The sequence below is a fragment of the Drosophila albomicans genome, chromosome 2R, assembly GCF_009650485.2.
Source record: "Drosophila albomicans strain 15112-1751.03 chromosome 2R, ASM965048v2, whole genome shotgun sequence".
Lineage (NCBI taxonomy): Eukaryota > Metazoa > Arthropoda > Insecta > Diptera > Drosophilidae > Drosophila > Drosophila albomicans.
In genome coordinates, this window is record NC_047631.2 from 17,499,503 (window position 1) to 17,523,922 (window position 24,420).

Consider the following 24,420-nt stretch of genomic DNA (forward strand, 5'->3'; position numbering starts at 1 on the left):
AGAGCGTCATAACTGAGACAAGTCATGGATTGAACGAGGAACGAGGAAGTTATCAAATTAACTGCAGAAAAATGCATAAACAGAAAGCGAAGTTCTTAAAGATATTCTTATGGATACCGGTTGCGAAATATGGCAAAAATTTCATTGAGAATTCTTTGAAATTCTTTTTAGTGCACAATATAAAATCTTCTGATATTCTTAAAAGTATTCTCATGGAAACCGATTCAGAAATACATATATGAAACTAATTCAATGAAGAATATTTTAAATTTTAATAACGTTCTTTCAAAATAAAAACCCTCATGTTTATCAATGAACCCGCATAATTAAGCTAATATGAAATATTAAAGAGATTTTTGCTGAAACTAGTTTGAAAATATGGAAAATAATTCCGTATGAATTATTTTAATTTTAAGAAATGTGGGAGTAAAGGTAAAAATGAAATTCACTTGAAAATTTTCAAAGAAAGATATAGTAAACAGCTATTTGAAGTATTTTTCGTTACAACGCAACGCAATCCCATCAAATTATTCCCAGCACAATTTGCTGATACTTTAAAATGCACAAGCAAAAAATAAGTATATACAAAAATGTAAAAATATAAACTTTATCAGTTTGTTGACTGCAATTTGCCGCTGACCCACATTTCCCCCATTTCCCGCATTTTCTCCCATCTAAGGAGTCTTCCGAATTTCACTTAACGTGAACATAAACTGCAAATTTAGTATGTGTGTGTTTTTTCCCAATGTGTGGCAACACACTTTGTATATTTGGGGCTAGAATTGTGTTTGTGCTTCGGTTTTTGTCGACAATTTATAGTGATTGTGGCATAAACATTACGCACAATGCACGCCACAAGCTGCAAGCTGCAAGTTGGAAGTTGCATAAACATTGTTGCTACCATTTTTGGAGTTGATTGCCCGTTTCGTGGTAATGGCCAAGCATCGCTGCTGCTCCTTCTTCTGCTTCTGGCCCTTTTTTGTATACAGCTGAGAATTGTGTGTGAAAGCAATCTTTAGCTTCTGCTTCTGCTTCTACTTCTGTCGATTACCAACAATTGCAGACGCAGTTGCAGTTGCAGTAACTCTGCCAAAAAAGGAAATAAAACGCATGGCAAGAATGCGAAATCTTTCTCAGCATTTTCTTTCACTTTGTCTCTTTGTTGCACTATTGTTTTTTTTCTTCATTTTTTGTGTCGTTGTTGTACATGGCCATAACGGGTGTTTTATGTGGTCAATGATCCTTAAACAAACGTCTGAGAAACGCACTTCACTTCCTGGAATTGCGCTTTGTTTTAAAGCAAAGACAATGCACAAATAATCGGTAAGAATATTGATACGATGACAAAGATCGACAGTAAGATACTCTTCCCCTGTCTCCCCTCTTTCATTTCCTTTGATTGGCGGCGACATTTTCACCAGTAAAACTCCTTTTCAAATTGAGTGTATGTATAAAATGCGGAAGCAAAAAGGATAAACAACAAATTTCTCAGTGCATATCGACAGCTCGGGGCATTTACAATATTTGTGGGCGCGGCAAATGAGAGACACACACAACATATGTGGCAAAAGACTGTCGATAGAGTTGGCGCATTTCCAACTGAAGTTGAAGTTTCCACGCCCAGTTTAGTCTTATCGTTTTTTGGTTATCCATTGTTTGCCTAATTATCATGCGAGCCTAAAGTGGGTCACACCCACAGAGAGAGAGAGAGAGAGAGAGAGAGAGAGAGAGAGAGAGAGAGAGAGAGAGAGAGAGAGAGAGAGAGAGAGAGAGAGAGAGAGAGAGAGAGAGAGAGAGAGAGAGAGAGAGAGAGAGAGAGAGAGAGAGAGAGAGAGTGAGTGAAAAATAAAGAGATAAATATTCACATATCCTTGACTAAAAGTTAGCAGCTAACTTTTCACATTTTGTTTTAGGTTTTTTTTTTGCAAATGTGGAAAATGAGAACGTGTTTTATATGCGCATCTCTGAGGTCTTTTCATTTCACGCAAAAATGGCTTCACAAAGTTTTTGCGACAAATGCAAAATGTTTCAACAATTTAGTTGAAAAACACGAGTTTTTGGCCCCCGGAATTCAATTAAAATTCCACTTGGGGCTCTGCACAAAACTCTCCATGGAGTTGTCTATTACCCAGCTACTTGTTTTTTTTTCTTTGCCAGTCTTTTAGCCACCACTCACACCGCATTTGCATTTGGAAGCGTGCTCTCTGCTGTTGGTGCTCATTAATATGCCTCCGTCGACGGTTGCCATTAAATCATAGTGTGGTTGCTAGTTGCTCTGCTGGCTGCCTTGACCATTTCGGGCAAGTTGTCGGCTTTTGGCTGACGCAAATTTTGGCAAGCCTTAAAAGTATCACAGCAAAGTCAAAGACCCAGCGCCACTAAGCCAAATGTATCTCTATCTGCCACAAGGCCACAGTATAAAACCCTTTCCCCTTCCTCTTCTTTCTCCTACTCAGTAAAGTACAATTTGCTGATATTCTCGTCGAGTTGGTTATTTTTTTGGTCATGGTAATAACAATGTGTACGGTTTATTGATTTATTTTTGGCAAAATTCGCTAATAAAATACTCTTCATTTCCTGAGTGCGAATTTATGTAAATATAAGAATATGTGGATGGTGGCAAAGTATTTATTAAAAGGTTTAGAAGCTTAATTGAAAGAGAAGAGACGTACAATAAAAATAGTTTGCTATCTAGCTTAGCAGTGGACATGATGGAAATATGTCAAAGATTACAGCGTACTTGGTGATTTCAACATACTGATTTGATTTTAATAAAGTAAGCATAACGTAGTTGAAATTTATAATAAAATATTGGATTTGACTTGAAGAAAGTTAGCAAAGTATTAAAGTTGCTGATATATTTTATATCTGATTTGACTTGAAGAAAGTGATCACAGTGCTTGAAGTTTTAGTTATATTTTAATATCTGACTCGACTTGAAGAAAGTGAACACATTGTGTAAAGTTTCTGATATATTTTAATATCTGATTTGACTTTAAAACTGTGCGCAATAACTGAATTATTCTTTCCGTTAATCACATTCGGATAAAGTATTCAAGATTCTTAAAAATGATTAACTTGTAAACATTCTCTAACAAAAATAAAGATCAAAAGTAACACATGTATATACTAGAAGACACTTTATTTGTTTTTGGTTTTTGTAAATACTCTTTTCTTCTAAAAATATGCATTGCTTTTATTATTTTCCTTACTCTTCTTGCATTAATTAAATAAGTTTAAGTAGAAAAGTCAAACTTGTTTCTCTTCTAAACACCTTCTCTTGTAAAATATTCCTCCATAACATTCTATGAATGTGTTCCAATTATCATACTTTCTTTGCAGATATAATATTCCTTGATCACGCAGAGTATTTTGCCAGTCAGGTACAAAACTTTGTCTGCTTTTTGCAACTGGTTCTCAGTTTTTATTTTTCTTTTTTTTTGGGCGGCTCTTCATTTATGAGCTGGCGCATGAAGCAGCTGCTTGGGTGACTAAGTTCGGCAAGCACAAGTTGTATGTGCTAGGGGGCTAGTATGTGTTCTAAATAAATGCTGCATATCATGACGAGCAGCTGTTTGGCTCAAGACAAAAGCCGCTATATAAATGACAGGCGCAGCGACAGTGACAACAATAATGCTAACAACAATAATAACGACAGCAACAACAATGAGAAGCAGCCAAAATGATGACGACTCAATTGAGGCCACAGAAGTACGAGTATTCTTTTCATTTTATTTGCTGAAGAGCTTGGCAACTAAATGGAACTGCGATTATATTTGATAAGGGTTGTTGTTTTTGCTATTTTATTTATACTTTAAGAGGGGTAGAGAGCTGACACAATTTGTATGCCTCCTGTCGAAGGCCAGCAACTAACAGAAAATGGTATGAATATGGTCAAAAGTATTTCAAATTTGGTATAGATAATGGCAAACAGATAGACGCGATTATAATGATATTTTTACTTATACCTTTTTGTATATAAACATGGGAATTTATAAGTATCTACAGTATGTGAAGTGACTCAGTTTTAAGCCTTTTCCGTCTGACCATTTCATTCAATTAGCTTACCTGAAAGAGACAAAAGAAAAAGATGGGATTAGGATAAAGATAATTGAGATTATAATTAGCATATAAGGCAAGAGACTGAGAACAGAGACAGTCGGAAATCTCGGGAATTACAATTAATAACCCATTAATGCTGGCGACACTAAATGCTGGGAAAGTCTCTCCCTCTCCCTCTCTCTCTTCATATGTCTATCTCTCTAATGCACGCTGACATTGAACTGCACTTTGGGGGCAAACATGAATCTGTAGTTGCAGCTGAAGCTGTCACTGGAGCTTTCCCAACACGCTTTTCCTATAAATCACTCGAATGCAGCTCCCCATGCAGTAGCTGCCACAAATGTGAACTGGCGGATGTGCGAGTGCTGCAAAACGGGTTGCTGTTTAGAGAGGGGAAGAAGAAGGGGTTTGGGGAATGAACTCATAGATGGACAAACCGACGCACTTGTCGCCACTTCGATGGCAATTAAAACCAACAAGTTTTTCCCCCACACACACACAGAGACAATGACTGTGTAAGTGTGTTGGTTGCGAACAGTGAAATCGATATCAGTTTTCATATGGCGGAAAAATGGTTTCAGCTTTAACATTGCTGAGCCCAAGCACTGACTTCGTTTCTCCTCTTTGAAACCGCAACAAGGTCGTCGCTCAACTTTGTTGTTTTTTTATGGCAATTAAGTTCACGTTCAACAAGCAAACAACAAGATTCGCACACAGATGCGCCTACTGCGAAAAAGAGAATATTTTTTTGTTTGTTTTTTTGTTATAATCAATTCATAAAAAAGAGAAACAATTTATTGCTCCACACACACTGACACACACACACTCACACCCACATTCACTTGCGCTTTAACTGAATGTTCTGGCGACCTTGAGATTACGAGTACGCTCTTGGCAAATATGTGGAATAAAAAAAGAAATTAAATATTCATAGTATACACTACATGAGGGTGCATTAATCATGACATTAGAAAGTCATGCCAGTCATGTACACAACATATTACTATAACATATTATGTTATGTGGGCTGAAGAGTCCTCAAAATGCTGAAGGCCGATAAAAAGGATTTTGTTGTCCACTCGAGTGGCGATAACACAAGGATATTATGTATAGTTTGAAAATGCTACAAAGCTTAAGTATTTATCAATTGAATAATGTTGGTTATGTTATACATAATATATACATACATATGTATATATCCATCAATCAATAGTTACGCAATTGTGGTTTGGGGTTAGGAAATTTAAAGCTAGGTACTCTTGAAAGTAAATGAAAGTAAGTAAACATTCACAAACTATGTGTAATATATATTAAAAGTGATTAATATTGGTTGAAATAGCAAAGTAATTAAAGATTTGGATATTTAAAAATGTTTGTTATTTATAATATTATTCGCTATATCCATCAATCTTAACTTATCGCTTAGTCATTTCATGCAGTTTATTTTAAGAAATATAAAACTTATGTCGCTATTTATGTAGAACAGTGATTAATTTTTGATAAGAATTGCGATTTGTTTAAAAATTTAGTTATTAAAAAAATTATGTTATTTATATACTTCTTAGAGATCCATAAAACCCATAATTTAGTCATATCATGCAGTCGATTCATAGAATTATAAATATTCACTAAGTATTTATATAAACAGTGATTAATTTTTAGTTGAATCAAGGAATTAATCTAAAATTTAGATATATTATTTTTAAGCTTATTAGCAATATCTAGCGATATATAAAACGTATCGTGTAGTCATCTGATTCATTTGATTCTAAGAATTATCAATCATCTAGAAACCCTCTCAATTATCAAGTGATCTGCTAATTTTATACACTCATATTTATTTCAGCGAATTCTAAACTTGTTCTAACCAAAATAAAAGCAGCAATAATATTATATTTCATTCAAAGACAACTACTGTACTTGTTATAAAGCGAGTGACATTCAATTATAAAAGGAAATACGAGCTAAGATCATTTAGATGGTTTTTATTGAACCAACATCAAATAAGTAAAATCAAACAACTGTTACACAAAGCCTGCACATTTGGCCAAACAAAAGTTGGCAATATGGACAAAATGCAATTAGTTGCTTTTGTGTTGTTATTGACAATATGACCAAAAATTTGCATTTGCCAGTGCGATAAATTGCAATTAATTGCTATGATTTTTGACACTCGATGTTTGGTTGCTCGTTTTGCTATGAATGGCTTTTGCCACATTGTTGTTCCCGCATCCTTTCTCCGCAGCTCTCGCTATATCTTTATGCAACTTCAAACAAAGCAGCAGCTACAAAAAAGGCAACTTGTGTTCAGTGTTCAAAGTGTTCGAGTTCAGTGAACCAATTTAATTGATTTTGCTGAAACTGCGGCAACGAGAGACATGCGAAAGTACAGTAATTAACTGTAAAGGCAACACACACACATTAAGATATATATATATATAGTATATAGTGTACTTGGTGAATGCTGTCATAATATGGTTAATTGAATAACTGGCCAGCACTAATTGCTAATTGAGTCTAAGGCAAGCGACATTAAGCAGCACAGACAGAGCACAGGACAAGTCAGCACATCCTCCACACACACACACACACACACATTATAGCATGTTGTGGCTCGTTTTCCTCCCCCGAACAGGAAATGCAATAAATTAAAAGCGCGACGCTCAGCGAATGAGACTCAAGATGACGGAGGAAATGACGTTGACGCTCAGGATGCGAAGGCAAAAGCTAAAATGGAATAAAATGTGAGAGCTGTTGCCTTGGCTAAAATGCGAGGAGGCGTCGACATGCATTTGAAACTTAAATGCCAGCCACGCCCTAAATTGTTGCTGTTGCTTTTGCTTTTGCTGCATATGCAAATTTGTGGCACAATTCAATGGGAAAGAGTTTGTGTGTGTGTTGTAATCCGAGACTTGCCCAGGTCGTGTCATGTCATCCTCGTTGCATATCATATGTTGTAAGCAAAGTAAATAAGTTGCCCCACTAAAACAATGCTGAAGGACAGAGTCAACCCTTGTGCCCCTTACTAAGTACACACACACACACACAGACATGACATCAGCCAGCACATAAATTATAGAAGCAAAAGACTTTTCTTTATCTCATTTGTTGTGTTGTGACACAATCGATGCATCTTGTTTAATATTAATTACTTGAAACAGACAAGCCAATATGCTGGGGCACAACACACACTCTTCTCTACTCTTCACAGCTTCCCCGAAAAGGATGCAAGATAATCTCAAGGGTGCAGCATCGTTTACTGATTACATTTTACACTTAAGCCTGGTGCCAAGGTCTCGCTTAATAGCCTTGGCAAGAGTGCAACTGAGCAACAGCTGAGGTTACTCTTGCAGCTTACTAAATTATGCAAAGCTTTACACGACTCCAAATGCTGCAGCAAGAGTTTTCCTTGGCCAAAATGTGGGTCAATCACTGGCTGGCATCCGTTAGGAAGAAGGTGAGGAGGAAATGAAACATTTTTCCAATTACCTGGACTCGTTATGGGTGGCACAAGTAAAAGTGAAATTTCCAAATCAAAAATCAAAATCGAAATGAATCGAACTCGACTTTCTACTTCTACGTTGGGCCAACAGACAAAGCTGACAATGAAAGCGAACAACCCGAGCATGACGACGAGAGAGCGCAGCCCACAAAAACACAAACACAAACAATGCCATCAAATGGAACAAATGTTCAGACACATTTCCGAAATGATCGCAAAACATAAATTGCACAGAGCAATTACATGTGTTTTTTGTTCAACAACTAAACTGAGATGACGGAAGTGAGTAGAAGATGGAAGGCACAGAAATGTGTAGAAAATTAAATGATTTTCATCTTACAACATGCAAGGTAATTGAAGCTAATTGGGTTATAACTTATAACCCAAAGTCAGGGCTTAATTGATCGCTTAGAGAGACAGTAGCAGAATAGCTATCTATACATGTAGATATAGCTGAAGATACACATACGAGGAGATACGCAAAATATATAATCATAATGTAAATTGGCTTAATTGTTGTATTTGTCGTGTCGTATTTTGGCTGATCACTGGTTTGACCAGTTCGTCATCACAAAAATGATTCAGGCGATTCATTCCAAGAAAAACAGCTTCATATTCTACGAATCAGTTCGTTGTCATGCTAATTGTACATTCTTAAAGCAGAGACCGGGAGCATCCCCAGCAGCGTTTAGCCGATTCAGATATAGATAGATATTCGAGTGTTTTGCTTCTTTCTTTCAATCTTTGCGAATGGACTAAAAGTGGCGACGCCACCTGACCTAATTTGATTGAGCAATTTGCTACTTAAGTCGATTGCTGTTTATTAGATTTACAACTACTATTGCGTCCATTTGCATCTGCAACTGTAGTTGTATTTGTATCTGTCAGATACACTCTCTATCTCTCTGTTATGTGGTGCGTGTTGAGCTAATGCTCAAATTTGATTTGTCAACAACTCGCCACTAAATTGAACACATCAGACACTTTATGCGTTGTTCTAGCGTGCGGTAATTAAAATGATTATCTTTTAAGGTAATTTATCATATTAAGCTTATTTACAGCGCTGACGTCGCACAGGAAGTCTGCCCCAAATAAATGAGCCCACAATCGCGTACATTTTAAGCTACAGATACACTCGGCGTACTTCCGGAAATATCTCCAAAGTTTTCTTTGCTCGCAACGGAAGCGAGCAGAACTTTCACTTTTGTAATAAAAAGTTAAGATCATTTCAAGCTAATTGCATTCGGATTGCTCAATCACAAATCAATCAATTCTAATATAAAGTGAAGCACACTTTGCCACTGTCTATTTGCGTTTCCTTGGAAATGTGCCACCTCGTGTTGTGCAATTTTCTAGCAGATTTTATTGCTTTACCCTCAATGCAAATACTTAACATATTTGTAGGCAAATTTCGGAGTGGAGCAATCAGACAACTATTTGTCTGTCGTACAAGCAGCAGTGAATAAACAAATAAACAAACAAGCAGTTAACAAACATACAATTATATATTATAAACAAGCATTTCAACCCTCCCCCCATCGACAAACTGTCAAATGGTTATGTGAGCAGATCACAGATAGAACACAGCAACTACGATATGTAGAAAGAGCAGCTTGTTGTTTATCTGCCTCGTTGTTGCTGTTGTTTATTCTCCTCGACGGCTTCTTATCAGCGAACGCAACGACGCTGTCCGTAATGCCAATAAATGGGAGTCAATGCAATTAGCAAAATTGGGACACAGACTAAATCGAATTGGAGCGGATCAATCTCGAATGTGTTGCAACTGTGGCACGAATGAAATTGACATTTCCCATAATTAAAATGCCAATTCATTTTATAGGCACAATCACATTTGTAATACAATAATTTATAAATTGTTCTAATGCCATTTAATTTGTTACACACACACACACCTGCTGACTCACAATTGACTTTTGCCACATACATACGTAGAAAGCGCAGCTGACTCAGTGACGCACCAACTGTCCCCCTCCTTCCTTACCCCCTCCTCTCAACCACTCTTGGCTTACCTTAACTCGACTTACTGGTATTACGACCTTTTTATTTTAAATATATTGGCGTACGACTCGCTTTATATACTGCATTATCGCTTTACGTCGCCACCTACTATATAGCTTAACACATTTGCTTTTTGTAATGATTACAAATACACATATATATATATTACACACACACACGGTTGAGGCCTTTGTTAGTTGGCAATTTAGTCGTTAAAAGTTCCGTCGTCATTTCTTAAGCTGATGATTCACCTGTAAAACTACTTTGAGCTATACTTCTTTCTCTAATCCAAGGCAATTTAATGCTATACGGTGTCGTTGCCCTGTTCTTTGGCGAAAACTTAATAGGGGTATGTCCAATAATAAATACTTTTAATCTTGATTATATTTTTGTGGAAATGTTAAATGTAATAAAGAAACTTTGTGACTAACAGATGATTATTTATCATTTTTTATATATTTTTCTTCTTATTTAAAATAATATTATAAATAAACATTTTCAAAATTTTCTGCTGAGAAATATGATTAAGAAATAAATACTTTTAATCTTGGTTATATTTTTGTGGAAAATTATATAGAATTGTTAAATGTAATAAAGTAACTTTCGGACTAACAGAAGATTACATTCATTTTTTGTTCTTATTTAAAATAATATTATAATTAAACATTTTCAAAATTTTCTGCTGAGAAATATGATTAAGAAATAAATATCGCACTCATTTCTATTGCTAAGGAAAATTTCCATACAAAAATATATTTTTGTACAATATGAGAGCAAAACTTTCGGATATGATTATTACTAATGTGGTTGATGAATATTTTAATGTAGAAGTTTCTGGTTTGTATGTTATATGATTAAGAAAAGATTAAATTCTTTTGAAAACGGAACTTCATTTAAAATGTAGAGCATATTTGTCACATATTTTTGTATTTTCATATATTATGATAAATGAACTTCCTGTTCCTAAATTTTATTCTTTTCGACAAATCTAAAACTTCAAACTACAATTTTTGTTATTGCTGATTTCAGAAGCTTTACATAATGTGATAAACTTTCCGCACAACAAACTTCACATTCCTTTTCAAAACCCAAAACCACTGCAAAATTCCATTCTTTTTGATAAATCCAAAGCAAGTACATATTTGTTGCTAATTTAATATGTATACATATATTTTTATATTATGGCAAACTTTCTGTAAATATCCTCTTGCAGATATGAATAATACCATTGTGGTTGTTGAATGTTTTAGTCCCAACATTAGTAGCAATATAAAGCTATGAACAGTCCGAATACTTTTGTGTGTATTTGCAGTCACACGCACTCACAGATAACTCACTCAACTCAACTCAACTCATTTCATTGTTTTGTTTAGCAATCTTGTTGCCACATGCTATTTTCGAATATGTAGTTGCATTTTTACACAAGTGAACACTAATATTCGCTAATGAGTGCATTCGTTACATATTTGTTTGTAAGAAAGAAGAAAAAAAAACAACGTGCCAATTGAAAAGTCGACTGCGAAATTCACTTGGGTAACAATTGTCTGACCTTATGGATGAGGAAAGAGAGTAGCAGAAGCAAAAAAGTAGGAATGGAACCACTTGGAAAAGTCGCACAAAGCTATCAAGCAGATGATCTAAATACCGAATAGCTGCACCCAAGCGTTTATGCTTAATGGCCAGGAGATGAGTGAGAAAGAGAAAAAAACGGGGAAAAAAACAGAAATAAATGAAAAATTTATTAACTCGCCACCCCAAAAAGAGGAAAAGAGAGCTCTAAAGCGGGTCTGGAGGCAATTCAAGTCCCCTTTTTGTTTTTTTTCGTCGTTTTTTTTTTTTTTTTTATATGTTTATCAATTAACGCGCTTGAACAATGGCAACGCACTCAAGATGCCAGCATTGGCTCTACTCTAATCTGGCAACTTGGTCCGCTCATCCATCCGTCCGTCTGTCTGTCCGTCTGTCTGTCTGTCCGAGCTACTTTATGGTTCGTTGGCTCACTGTGTAAGTAGCGCACAAGCAAAAGCAAAAGCGAAAGAAACAGAAACGCAGCCACAGCATTCGCTTATCAAAGTAGCTCGTTGTGTGCCTCAGATAAACTTGGAGAACTTCTTGGGCCGAAGCTCTCACTCTCTCTCTCTCTCTGACGGTGAGTGCAGCTGTTAGCGGGTCAACAAGCTGCATGCCACTGCATGTTGCAGAGAGAAGCACTCTGCGAAGGAGGCGAATCGACATCGAAAATGATTCAGATAATAATAGAATAAACAAGCTAAAGCTAGCATGCAAATGCTCTCAACGCATTTTATACTTTTCACTTTTTTTCCTCGAGGAGTTCTTCAAGTTGGCAACGTTTAAAGCAAATATAATAGTTAAATAAGAGATTGAAGATTTTTACTTGTACTTTTTTTATTAGAGCCTTCGTGTTAATTTGATTGACACTTGGCGCTGTTCGTCTTTTGTTTTCTTGGCGTTTGTGGGTTAAAATCCCACTACGTTGTTTTTGATTGTTCAGTGAGTCAGTTGCAGTATTTTCAAGGGTCAATTGAGGCATTAGAAACTTGGTTCATGGTTGCATCAGGCAGGTCAAAAGAGTTTAACACATGTTACAAGGCGAATTTCGAATGCATTTTAATTGCAGCAAAAGCTCGCGTCTTGTGTGTGTGATAAGCCATAAGCGGACAGCTGTCGACTTTAGACTCTAGTTGAGATTGTTTGACTTGGCAGAAAGTTTGTGTGTGTGTAGTTCAAGTTTTCTCGTTTTGTAATGTTGTAAATTATTTGAAATGCTCCGACAAAAAATGGAAACAACATTACGACAACGTAAACAGAAAATTTTGTCGAGTCGCGTCGAGTGTTGCAAGCAGTTCAGTGAACCTCGACGTCATTCGTTTGGATCGTTGGGATGTCGCAGCGGTCGCAGAGAAGAGAGTTTGTTGTTGTTTAGTTTTCAAAATAAGCACACACCTACGCACACTCACACACACATAAGCACACAACACACCCATCAAGAGCAACCAAACTGATTGCATGACTGATTTTCTCTCTCTTACTTGCTCTCTCTCTCCCTCTCGCTTGCTTTATGATTTTCTCTGCGCCTCTTTGATATGATATTGCAATATTCGCAAATGATTCATATTCATTCATTCGCATTTACATTCACATTTGCACCGGAAGAGCAGAGCCTTCGCTTGGCCAGTCTAGCGTGTTGTCACATTTCCGTTGCGAATATTCTACACCACAAAAAAATATTCATGAGTACTCGAAACGCACTCATTGTCTAGCATGATTGCGCATGCCGGTCAGCTGGATGCCATTCTCTAGCTCTCTTGCATAAATTAGGCAACCAGACAGACGTCAGACGCGACTCATTGCCAGCCAAAGATACTTTTCCATTAAGCAACCCCACGACGAACGAAACATTATTTATTATTTATGCTACCCTGCAGAGCAGTCTTAAAGGGGTATATTCTAGTTAAGCAGATTATTAGAGACTATAGAGTATCTTTCAGTTGTCAATGCCTCACCTTTGTAAGCCTTTTTTTCTTCCTTGTTTATTTTGTTTTTGATTAATCATCGTGTGCACCTCGATTTCAAGAATTTCTCAATCAACTCGCTGCATTGTCAATGGACAGCTTCAGCTTCACTCTGTGCATTTGGTCCCATGATTGTTTTGTTTATATTACCTCCCTGGTTCAAACTATCTCAGACCCTGGCCAAGACTTCATTCAGGAAGCGCTCAATTCTCATGCTTCTGGCATAAACAAGACACATTCAAGTGCTTTGATTCTGAGCAGCAATAGTTTATATTTGTTGTTTGAAAATGTGGCTGCACCTTCTTTCTTTCTATGAATATTTTTGTGTGTGTTTTCTAGTGCTGTAAGCTTGCACTTCCTGGCCGCGTCTCCCCAAAGAATGAAGGCTGATTAAACCAAATGGGGAGGCAGCAGCAGACTGGTGACTAATCCACAGCACAGCGTCGTCTGGCCATCAAAAGTTCGCCATTGTCTAGGACTGTAGTTGTATCTGTAACTGTGTATCTGAATATCCACCCTAGTCAGCCTGCTGCAAATAGAGTCATAAATAACTCCCCCTTGATATAAATGGATTCACTCCCCAAACGAAGTGCAGTTCCTTGGATGTGTCACGCTCTTTAAAAGGCACATTCACTTGAGGTGTAATCCCGGCACTTCAAATCTACCCTGCAACATTGCAGCAACAACCCCTCCACACAGAATTGCGTTAATTATTGGGCCACGAAGCACACGTGTCGCAGTCAAAGCCTTGAAAAACGGCAACAATTATTAAACAAATGGCAAAGCATAGCAATAAAACTCAAAATTATATTGGCGAGAATCAATTTTATTGATTTCTATCTAAATAGCGACAAATTTCGCAGCTCACAACAATGCCACCTACACACAAAAGATACAAAAAAGATACGAGATACTCTCGTTTTAGCAGCAGATCTTTAGAGACACAGTTGTCTTTTTTTTTTGGCCTGGTCTGTTGTGTTTGCTCATGTGGCATCAACGTTAAAAGGCCAGACAAGAGAAAAGCATTAATATGCGTCACTGTTGAGGTCTGTTTAGCATTTGCCGGCTCTGTTCTTGGTCTTGGTCGTGGGAGCCAACAACCTGAACGCATTCGACGACACTTTGTCGACTGCCACGTCAGTTGCAATTTGTAACGATTGTGGAACATTTACGCCTATCTCTCTCTCTAGTCGAGTGGTCATCATCATCATCATCATCTTAATTGAAAATCAACTCAATTTACGGCAACGGCAACGGCAAAACTCTTAAGTATGCCAAAGAAGCTTCAAGCTCGACTTGATTGAGTCAGGTCAAAAGAATTTAAATGGACTTCAGTTCTCTCTCCCTCTCAAACGTTCAAACGGAAGCCTGAGCATGCATATTTCAACGTTCCCCATTTCCTCTCTGTCTCCGTTCTGTGTTGCAACTTGAGTTGTTGACATTTGCATAAATTGCGACATCCAAATGTATTTTTTTGGGCCTGTGGTCGCATTATGCGTTCGAGCATTTAAACGTGCTCAGGCTGACTTGTCAATTGAGAGCTTGATAGCTTGCCTTGCCAGACAATTAGACAGACAACTGACTAATTAGAACTCAAAAGGAACTCAGAAGAAATTCGCATAGATCCAGGAAATGCTCAATTTTAGCTCATTCAAATTCAGATTCTAATTTTAGTCATTCAACTTCTTACCGACTCGACTCCTACAATACACAAACATGATTATGTTCTAGGCCGGGTTAAGCACTTAAATGTAATTATCATTACTTCACTGACGAGTTGATTGTGTCATTGTAGCCGCATTTAATTGCGCAAAAATCACATAAATAATAAAAGAGAAAAAATACAATGGCCCACAACAAGTTGCCAAATACAGTTTTTGGTCAGAATGGTTGACCAAAGCCACAGTCAAAGCATTTAAGGTGCTGCTGACCTTTTGCGTCCGACTCCAAAATGAATGTTGCATGCATAAAACAAAAAAAGTTTGTACATAAATGTTCAAGCAATGCCATAAACAAAAAACGAGAAAGGGGGACAAGAATAAAACTAAATAAAAAAATAATTTAAAAAAAAAAACAATTGGCTATATTGAAAGATCTTGGAAATAAAAGAAAGCTGACACATGTATTAAGACCTTAAACATGTTGAAATGAGCGAGTTTGTATGTGCCACAACGAGAGTAAAAGTGGCACGCTCTGATTGTATCAAAAACACACTTGACTTGAAAATCGATAAACAAAAAGCAGCCAAACATACGTGAGTGAAGGTGCCGCAAAAAAAACATCAAAAAACCCCAAGAGATTTGCATGTGAAAACTGCGAAGAAATAATGCCCCATGAATGAAAATGAAAACAAATAACAAAAATAAAGCAATCAAGAAATAATAAAAAGCAAAACACATTAGCGCCTTCATATCAGCAATACTACGTGAGATTTTGATAAAACTGTCGCCTAGATAAAACGTCAAACTTCAAGCTACTCAATTCAACTAAATGGACATTACGACAATACATGATAAATACACACAAGAAAACAGAACAGAACAACAACAGCAAAAACTACTTGTACTTTGCTGATAGTCAAGCGTGCTAAAGGCGAGGACAAGTTCACGGGAACCCAAGCTGCTGTTGGTGTTGGTAACTGCCACAGGCAACTCTTCGAGGCACGTGCAACGACTGTGATCAGCAGAATAGCAGCAGCTGCCTGAAACTAGTTAACTACTGTTGTTGACCTGGAGTGTGCTGCACAGCAGGATACCCTAAGAAAACTCTTTGATGCACAGACGGAGGGAGAAACTCTACTGATTAATTACGAGAAATTTGCAAACCTTTTGCTAAGCTACCGTAAAAATATTATATACTAGCAGTAAACCTATTTAGTTATGCAAAATATATCTAACGGAGAGTTAATATCTTTCTTCACAGCAATCAACTACTCACAAAGAAAACTCGCTAGAATTGCGTGCTAATATATCTTACAATAGATAACTTCTTTCATAATATTATAAAGTATAACTATAGAATAGTATTTGGTATCTAAACCAATGCTGTACATTTTGTGTTCACCAATATTTACTATCTAATACTCTTATTTTACATTTTTTCAATTTTAGAGATCTTTAACATAAAATATCATTTTAAATCTGCTCAAATCATAGTTTATAATAGCTATCACTTAAATTTAAACTTTTATAATCTTTACTGCAGATTTCTATCTTACAATAGCTCATCCGTTCATTAAATTACATAGTATGCTCATCTATTAAATACAATATTATAAACTTCTTGTCCAACTCTACCAACTACAGACATTTAGATTGTTTTAAAATAATATCTAAGAAATATTTTTGTTTTACTTTAAGCATTATTTTTCTGTTAATAAATGTGACAATCTTAAAAGACTTATCTATAGAAATATTGTATTTTTTCTCCACAAATAAATGCTATCTTATATTTCCACATAAAATGTGCGCATTTTAGATTTATTTAATATGTGATCTAAGTAATATTTGCGTTTTACTTTAAACATCTTCTGTCACTATCAATTTTTCTGTAAGTGTTTATATTAACAGACTTTATCCAAGTATGGCAGCTCTCATAAATGTAAATATCTTTATGGAAACAAGATATTGTTTTATCATCGTTAATGCCTTCATTAATGCTTCCTAAAACAACGCTGCAAGTCCTGTTCATATTTATCTGATATTCTTTATTCGATTTTTTATGTTCAGCGCCAGCTTAATGGGAATTCAAAAGTTTTGTCTACCTTATACAACAATAATGATAAGAAGACAAAGACGGTGAAGAAGAAGAATGTGAAGAGAAGAGGAGGGGAGGGGGAATAAATGTAAGCTGGTTTTACAAGCTCAAGGTTGTTGCGAGTTCAGAGAAGAGTTGCGTGACACTGGTTGAATGTTACTTGGTTGCGGCAAAGAATATTTAACTGTCATCCATCAAAATGCTCAATATAAGTTTAATAGCAATGTCAACAGGTATGTTGATATTTTTCTATAAAAAACTTTTCTTAACTAAAAAAGTTTCGAGTTGAAGCTGAAGCTTTTTACTTTTGATGATGCTTGGCACCACTGTGCGCAAAGAGCTTTTTGTGAACTTGATTGGTAACTTGTTTTTCTTTGTGCAAAAACTGAATTTTGATTAGTTCTTGCCACACACACACACACATGAAACTTTGAGGCAGACAACTTTCAATGGGAATAAACTCAACTAAAACTACAACTTCGATGTACGATGTATGTACGTGCCACACATATTTGTATAGAAAAGTTTCGTCGTACTCACCTTTTGACTCCGCGTTGTCAGCTGTGACGACTGCGATGTGTTGCAAGCAGCAGCATATGTTGAGCAACAGCAGCGCTGTCGGCAACAGTTGTTGCCACTGTCGTTGTTGTAAATGCAAATGGGAAAGCGACCGAGGCATTTTCACGTTGCTGAAACTGAATTCTCTCAAAATCTTAAGAATGCACAGCAATTGCTTTACTGTTGTTGATGTTGCTGTTGTTATTGTTGTCGCGTCTCTTTTTATTTGTGTTTGTCGCTTTGTGGCAGTAGTAATAGTAAAATCTCTTGTTCTTGTTGTTGTTATTTGTGTTGTTGTTGTCGACTGCAGCAGGCAAATGTGGTGACATCACACTTCCACTTCCCGTGTCAGCGACTTTGACTTTGATGAGAATGCAGCAGCAGCGTAGAATATGATGAGTGCAGAGCAGCAGCAGCAGCAGCAGGCATCACTTTACCGTTGTTGTTGCCAATTGGATTTGAATTTAGTGCAGGATGCGCGTAACAACAACAAAATACAAAACGGAATTGAAAAATACTTGTGCACAGTGGTGTGTTGACGTTGTTGTTGGCAACTTCCCGGCGCGATTTAAGTAGTGTAAACACAACACGTTGATAACTTTATTTGCATTCACAAAAATTATAGTGCCATTGATGTGCTGTTGTTATTGTTGTTGTTGCTGCTTGTGCGTTAATCGTAGTCTGTTGTAGTTCTGGTTTTGCAACGCCGTTGTTTCTGTTGCAAGCTTTCTGCTCTTCTCTTTTATGTTTTATATATGGGAATTTTTGGCGTTTACTTTGTATTTCTTTATTGTGACTGTCTTCAACTAACAACGAAATTAAATTATTAAATTTAGCTTATGTTGTGGCATTTGAAATCTTTTGACATTAATTCAATTTATTTAATGCCCTTCGTTTTGTTTTGCACGCGCACACAAACACTCACACACTCTTATACACTCGCACACAACAATCCATGCACATATACATATAAGCTCTAAAACAGCCGCTCTACGCGCTGGCACAACAAATATGTTGCAAGACACCCGCGCAGCGCACCACGCTCGATGAAAATTATAGCGAAACTGACGAAAGGCGTTGAAAACGCAGTGACCATATCTGCATTTCGATAATGTACTTTTTTTGGTAGCAAAATATACCACAATATACCACTCAGCATTTACCGCAGCCATGGCGCAATTTGAATATTCCCCACAATTAGCATTTGATTAAACAAAGTTTTCATGCCATTCAAGAATTCTTTTCAAATAAATAAGATTTAATATTTGAAAAAATTAATAACTGACAAAACAGCTGACGAGATATCACACATTTTGAAATTCTTATCGATATATCGATAAATACGTTTTGCGTGTGGCTCTCATTTTCTACGGAGCTATTTATATAGCGTATTGTTTTATATTAATCAATAATTTAGTAATTTTAATAATTTTATATTTAATAAGATATGAGCGGTCAATATAACAAGTGCAAGCGGCTGTTGACTAACAGCTGTAGTCTCTGTTAAATCCAGCAGTGTTAAATTGAAATGATAATGAAGCTTGTATCAATCAGCTTTTTGTCACGTTGACCTAACAGATATCGCGCCTTTCAATTGGAATTTAAATTTTAATGTTTACCTGGCGCAATAGATAAATAAGTAAACTAAATTAAAATTACGATCTTATATTGAATTGTTGTGTTCTTTTATTATAGAGGAACAATAATGAATAACAATTTAAAAATATGCTTAGAATTAGGTAATAAAATACTTGCATATACAACTTAAATATAGGATCGGCAAAGTTATTTATATAACTACGACAACATCTGCTTAGTTTCGCTTGCCATTGAGGCGATCCTGAATCTGCTGCAGACTCAGACCCTTGGTCTCCATCACCACGAAGAGCACAAAGAAGAAGGCAACAACCATGAAGATAGCAAACAACCAGAATGCATAATAGGCACCAAGCGCGTCGAGTGCAGGATAATAGCGTGTTACCAAGAATCCAAGAGTCCAGCATGTGCTGGCCACCACCGACGAAGCAACTGACTTGATATTTGCCGGGAACATCTCACCCAACACAGCCCAAGGCAACGGACCAAAGCCGGTGCAATAAACAATGTTGTAGAGAATCAAAGCGGGCACCGGCAACCAGAGCACACTGGAGATGTCCTTAACCACCAGCTGCATGTAGAAGAAGGCGCCCAGCGCAGCCAATCCCACACTCATAATGCTGGACGAGATGAGCAGCAGCATCTTACGACCCAGACGATCCACAACGATGGGCGTCAGACCCGAGGAGCTGACTTGCACACAGCCAATGATAATGGTGGCAATGGCCGGATCAAGTCCTGTGTTGGCACTGGCAAAGATGGACTGACTATTGAAGAGCACCACATTGATGCCTGACAGTTGCTGGAAGCAGATGAGGCCGGCAGAGATGAAGAGCGCCTTGCGATTGCTGGGACTCTTGAACAGATCCATAAATGTGCCCTTGGTGGCCATAGCTTCCTCCACATTGGCCTGAATTAGCGCCATCTCATCGTGCACACCTTCAGCGCTCTGGCCACGCAGGAATTGCAGTGAACGCACTGCATCCGTTTTGCGCCCTTGCCGGCAAAGTAGTAAGGACTCTCGGGCATGAAGAAGAAGACCACATCGGAAAGAATGGGCAGCACAATGCAGCACCATTGCAGCGTCATGTAGGAGACAAACGGGCCAATGGCGTAGACATAAAGAATGCCAGCTGTGAAGAAGAGAAAAACGAGAGTGTCACGATGGATAAACAAAGAGAGTTCAATTATCTGGCTACTCACAAACAATGAACAGCTGCATCAGCGATCCAGTGGCCCCACGCACATTGTCTGTGGAAATCTCACCGACATACATGGGCTGCACGGTCATCACAAAGCCAACGCCAAAGCCCTGAACGAGGCGGGACAGGTACAAGATCCACACCTCCGAGGCGACCATGTTGAGCAGAAAGGCGACGACAAAGAAGAAGCTGCTCGAGAGCAGCGTCCACTTCCGGCCAATGCGATCAGCCAGTGGTCCAGCCACAAAAGGCGCAATCAAGGCGCCAATGGCAATCAGCGATGCAATCCAGGCATCTTCATCGGCAGTTATAGGTCGATCCAAGGGCGAATCGGAGGTGTCTGCGCTCTTGAGTTTGGGTCCAATGGGCGATGTCCAGCCCAGGCAAGTGCCCACCACAAAGGCGGACAAGTTGGCTGTCATTGAAAGTGGGAGACATTGATTAAAATTCAGATTAACTAACTCGACTTTAACTTACCCGCGACGGCGGCTAAAAAGATGCGACTTGTTTTAACGGGTTCCATATTGCGCGGTAATCCGTCGCTAATCTGAAAGGTGCTCACTTCAGTGTAAGACTGCTGATCTTTTTGTTCTGACAGCCGGCTCATTGTTGGCGTCTGGCGTGCTCACGTGTAGCAGCTGTAACGAATTTGCACGAAATTAATTCGAAATATTCTGAACCATTTAATTTCAAATTATCCATGAACCATTTGCAATTCAATTGTGCGCTAAGTAGTGAATGGACATTGAAATGGCTTCTCGTCCAGCATTCTATACCCCCGACTGGACGCCATCAGAGCAATGTTTGCACTGAACACAGAGCTCAGAGTATTTTTGGTCAGCATATTGCGCATACGCCGTGTTGACTCACTCGACTAAACTAATTGTCGACGCACTTGTTTTACTATTACTTTTTTAAGCAAATTTGGATTTTTGGCCGGAATCAATTGTGTATATATAAAATAAACATACGCTAGCATTTCATTAAAATGTGCGGTGTAAACAAAACAAAAAAACAACGCGGAAAAAAAACGTATAAACGAAAGTTGCAAAATCACAGTGTAAAAATATAATCAGACACGAGTTTTTTTTTTCATTTTTGGTGTTCATAAATTACAAAAATTATTTTAATTACGCGACCAAACAAAAGCTAATAACAATTATTCTCGTATTTCACAATCTAACTCGATGCCGTACAGGTGACAAATTCAGTTAGTTACATCATAAATATTACAACACGATTTTTTTCACATCCTTACATGATAATAAAGTGAAGGTAATAAAAGTATTCCTGGATGATCAAAGCGTTCGAATGCGTTCGCCTTAAAATTGAGAACTGTAATGCTGTCGCCGACAGCGAAACGCACGAATTTAAAGATTTTGAAAAGCCAAAAGTAATTATTAAATCAATAATGCTCATCAGTGTAAAAGAGAGACAAAGAGAGAAGCAGTTAATGTGTGTATAAGTATGTGTTATCTTATCAGAAAAGCCCCATACATCTAGTACTTAATCATCGATTGGTTTTGAACTGTTCTCGCTGCAACGATGCATTCCCTGAATTGTCTTTCGAATTTTGTTGTTAAACTTGCGCCATTTGTGCCATTTGCACTTGAACTGGCCCAGAGTGATAAGGCGACAACGACAACGACAACGACAATGAGAACGTAAGCGACCCCTCCAGGCGTTAGTCCTCTGTTATTATTACTTTTTTTTTTTTGCTTTGCGCAACCCGAACCACTTCAGCCTAAAGTCGCCAGTGCCCAATGCAGTTTGTGCCACACACATGACTGCCACTTGATCGTGGTATTATCTCATGCCCCACTGGCCCAACTCTTCGACTCCTCAGCCAACTGCAGCTGCTTCAAAACACTTCTTGCTAACAATGATTAGCCAATTTTTTCTTGTAAACAATTCCGCTACATTGTTGACATTGCTTAATCATAACTATTATCAAAGTCAAGGGAATTTCAAGGGCTGCGAAAAAGTAGAAACATTTATATACTATGTTTTTTTTTTAAACGCAGCTCAACAATAAGCAATAAATCTGTGATTTTATCTGAATCATTTTGCATGGATCCCAGCTCATTATAAAGCTAATTTTATTAGCTACATTATTTTCCATCATTTTAAATAAGATGACAAATTTGCTGCATTTGCTATATAAAAAAGATATATACATATTATTGTCTGCTACTGTGAACATTATAATGAATTTAATGCACGTGCTACTAAATAACTTTTTACTAACTGAAATTAAGTGTGATTTTTATATATTTAAAAATTAATCAATTAAATTTGGCGCAAGTTTATTTCCGGATTTCTCTATCAACCGCTAAATTCTGATAAATTTCCTCTAGTGCTATTTACCACAGCTCTTCAACTATTCCATTGTTAAATTTGACACTTTTTTGTTAATTTCCATTGCCAATGTCACGTAGTTCTTGTATCGCAAATGTGTTTTTCTCCCATTATTACAGTAGCAACTGAGCAAATAACACAACGACTATGATTAGGAGAAACACAAAAATAAAATTAAAACATATATGTACTATACGCGTAGAGTAGATAAACGGAGAAGGGAAAAGCAAGTGAGCTGTTGCATTGACACAAATTAATAATCAAGTGCTGGAGCAAACGAGTCAACTGCTTGATAAGTTGGCCAACATATGGGCCGATAGTCCCTCGACTAAACGGAGCAACACTTTGTGCGTGTCTCGAATTTCGGCTTTAATCAACCCATTGATAGGAACACAAGAGAGCGGAGAGATGCGGCCAAATTGATTGTTTTCGGGGTAGACACAGATAATGTGCGCTTGTCGCGTGTTTGTCAGCTGCCACATATTAGAACGTTATTAAGTGAGAGTGACGCAAAAGCATCAGCGTGTTAATGAGAAAGCTGAGAAGCACTTGTTGAAGGCTGGAGAACATATTTTGCACTTTTCAATTTCTGCTAATTTTCACTCAGAACCTAATTGAATTAGACGCCTACTTATCAGTGATGATGGCGCTATGCGAGACCGGAAATAAGCTGTATAATGCTGCTACTTAAAAATATGTTTTACACTTGAGTCAATCAAGACTTGTGTTTTGATAAAGCAGTTGATAACAAAGTTGTTATTTGTAATACTTACAAAGGGAATGTAAAGAAAATATATATATGAGAGTCCTTGAAGGACCTTTTGTAAAATAAGTTTGGGATAGTGTAATGAATCCTTTAACCGAAAGGCAGCAAAAGAGCACCTCCACTTGCTACGGCGACAAATCACAACTGATGACCACGTTAAGAGCCCATTGACCATCGAACTTGTTGCCTTATATTCAATGGCAACAACAAATGTTAGATTAGCATGCTTATGCTTGATAATAATGATAATGTGGAGTGGAGTCTAACGTAACCAATTCAATTCAATTCAATTTGGCCCACAAATTCACACACAAATTATTATCGTAGTTGTGGGCCAACTAAATAACTGAGTAAGTAAGTAGTTCACAAAATTTAATCAGCACTTAAATGATGCAAACATTTCCACGATGTAGTAAATCAAAAACAATTTAAAAATGCTTACTTAAATGGTTCAGCATTGATATTGTGTGCTAAGTACTTGTTTGTTTATCTGTTTTGATTGTTCACTCACCCATTTTGCCCAAAATATTATCAATTAGCACACGACAATGAAAGATACTTCTCGATAATTTGTTTAATGCGATAGCGTTAATTTTGTATAACGAGGACTCCCTCGATATATGTTTATACTGAATATCCGGATGATAACTGGAACAGGAATTAAAGATCTGAGAGGAATCGAAGGCAACTGTCGACTTCCGTTGTCACAACTCGAATGCGGGCGATGCGCGAATGCTTCGACGATTTTGTGGGTTTACTTAAAAAAAAAAATAAAGAAGAATGTAGAAAACAAAATTGAGCCGAGAAATTATGACAGACGCATTCGCGGCTCGCGAATCGCGGTTCTCAGTTCGTGTTTAGCTACAGACTAGATAATAAGCACATACAGCATTATATGTATTATACAAATACGATAAACGACACGACATACGATATACGGCATACGGTATTCGTTAAGTACGGAAAATGCTCGGATATATTGTGCTGTATATTGTATAGATGTGTGAATGTGACGCGATTATATATCTATCGTGAGTATTGTATCCAAAGCCAGACGATCGTTGAACT

The 24,420-nt window shown here is 37.3% G+C and overlaps 2 protein-coding genes across 2 annotated transcripts in view; both read right to left on the reverse strand.

The window, feature by feature from the left end:
- Positions 1–18,493, reverse strand: part of LOC127566159 (disintegrin and metalloproteinase domain-containing protein 12) — a 37,320-nt gene extending 18,827 nt beyond the window's left edge. The window contains exon 1 of the mRNA XM_052007899.1: positions 17,413–18,493. Coding sequence (XP_051863859.1) covers positions 17,413–17,551 — 139 coding nt within the window. The 5' untranslated portion in view covers positions 17,552–18,493. The remainder of the gene's footprint in view (positions 1–17,412) is intronic.
- A 598-nt stretch (positions 18,494–19,091) lies between these two features.
- LOC127566161 (facilitated trehalose transporter Tret1) lies at positions 19,092–23,977 on the reverse strand. Its single transcript, XM_052007903.1, is given in 5 exon segments — positions 19,092–20,025; positions 20,028–20,159; positions 20,230–20,643; positions 20,706–20,866; positions 23,864–23,977. Coding segments are annotated over 4 exon segments (1,458 nt in total). The 5' UTR covers positions 20,836–20,866; positions 23,864–23,977; the 3' UTR covers positions 19,092–19,243.
- Between the last annotated feature and the right edge of the window lie 443 nt (positions 23,978–24,420).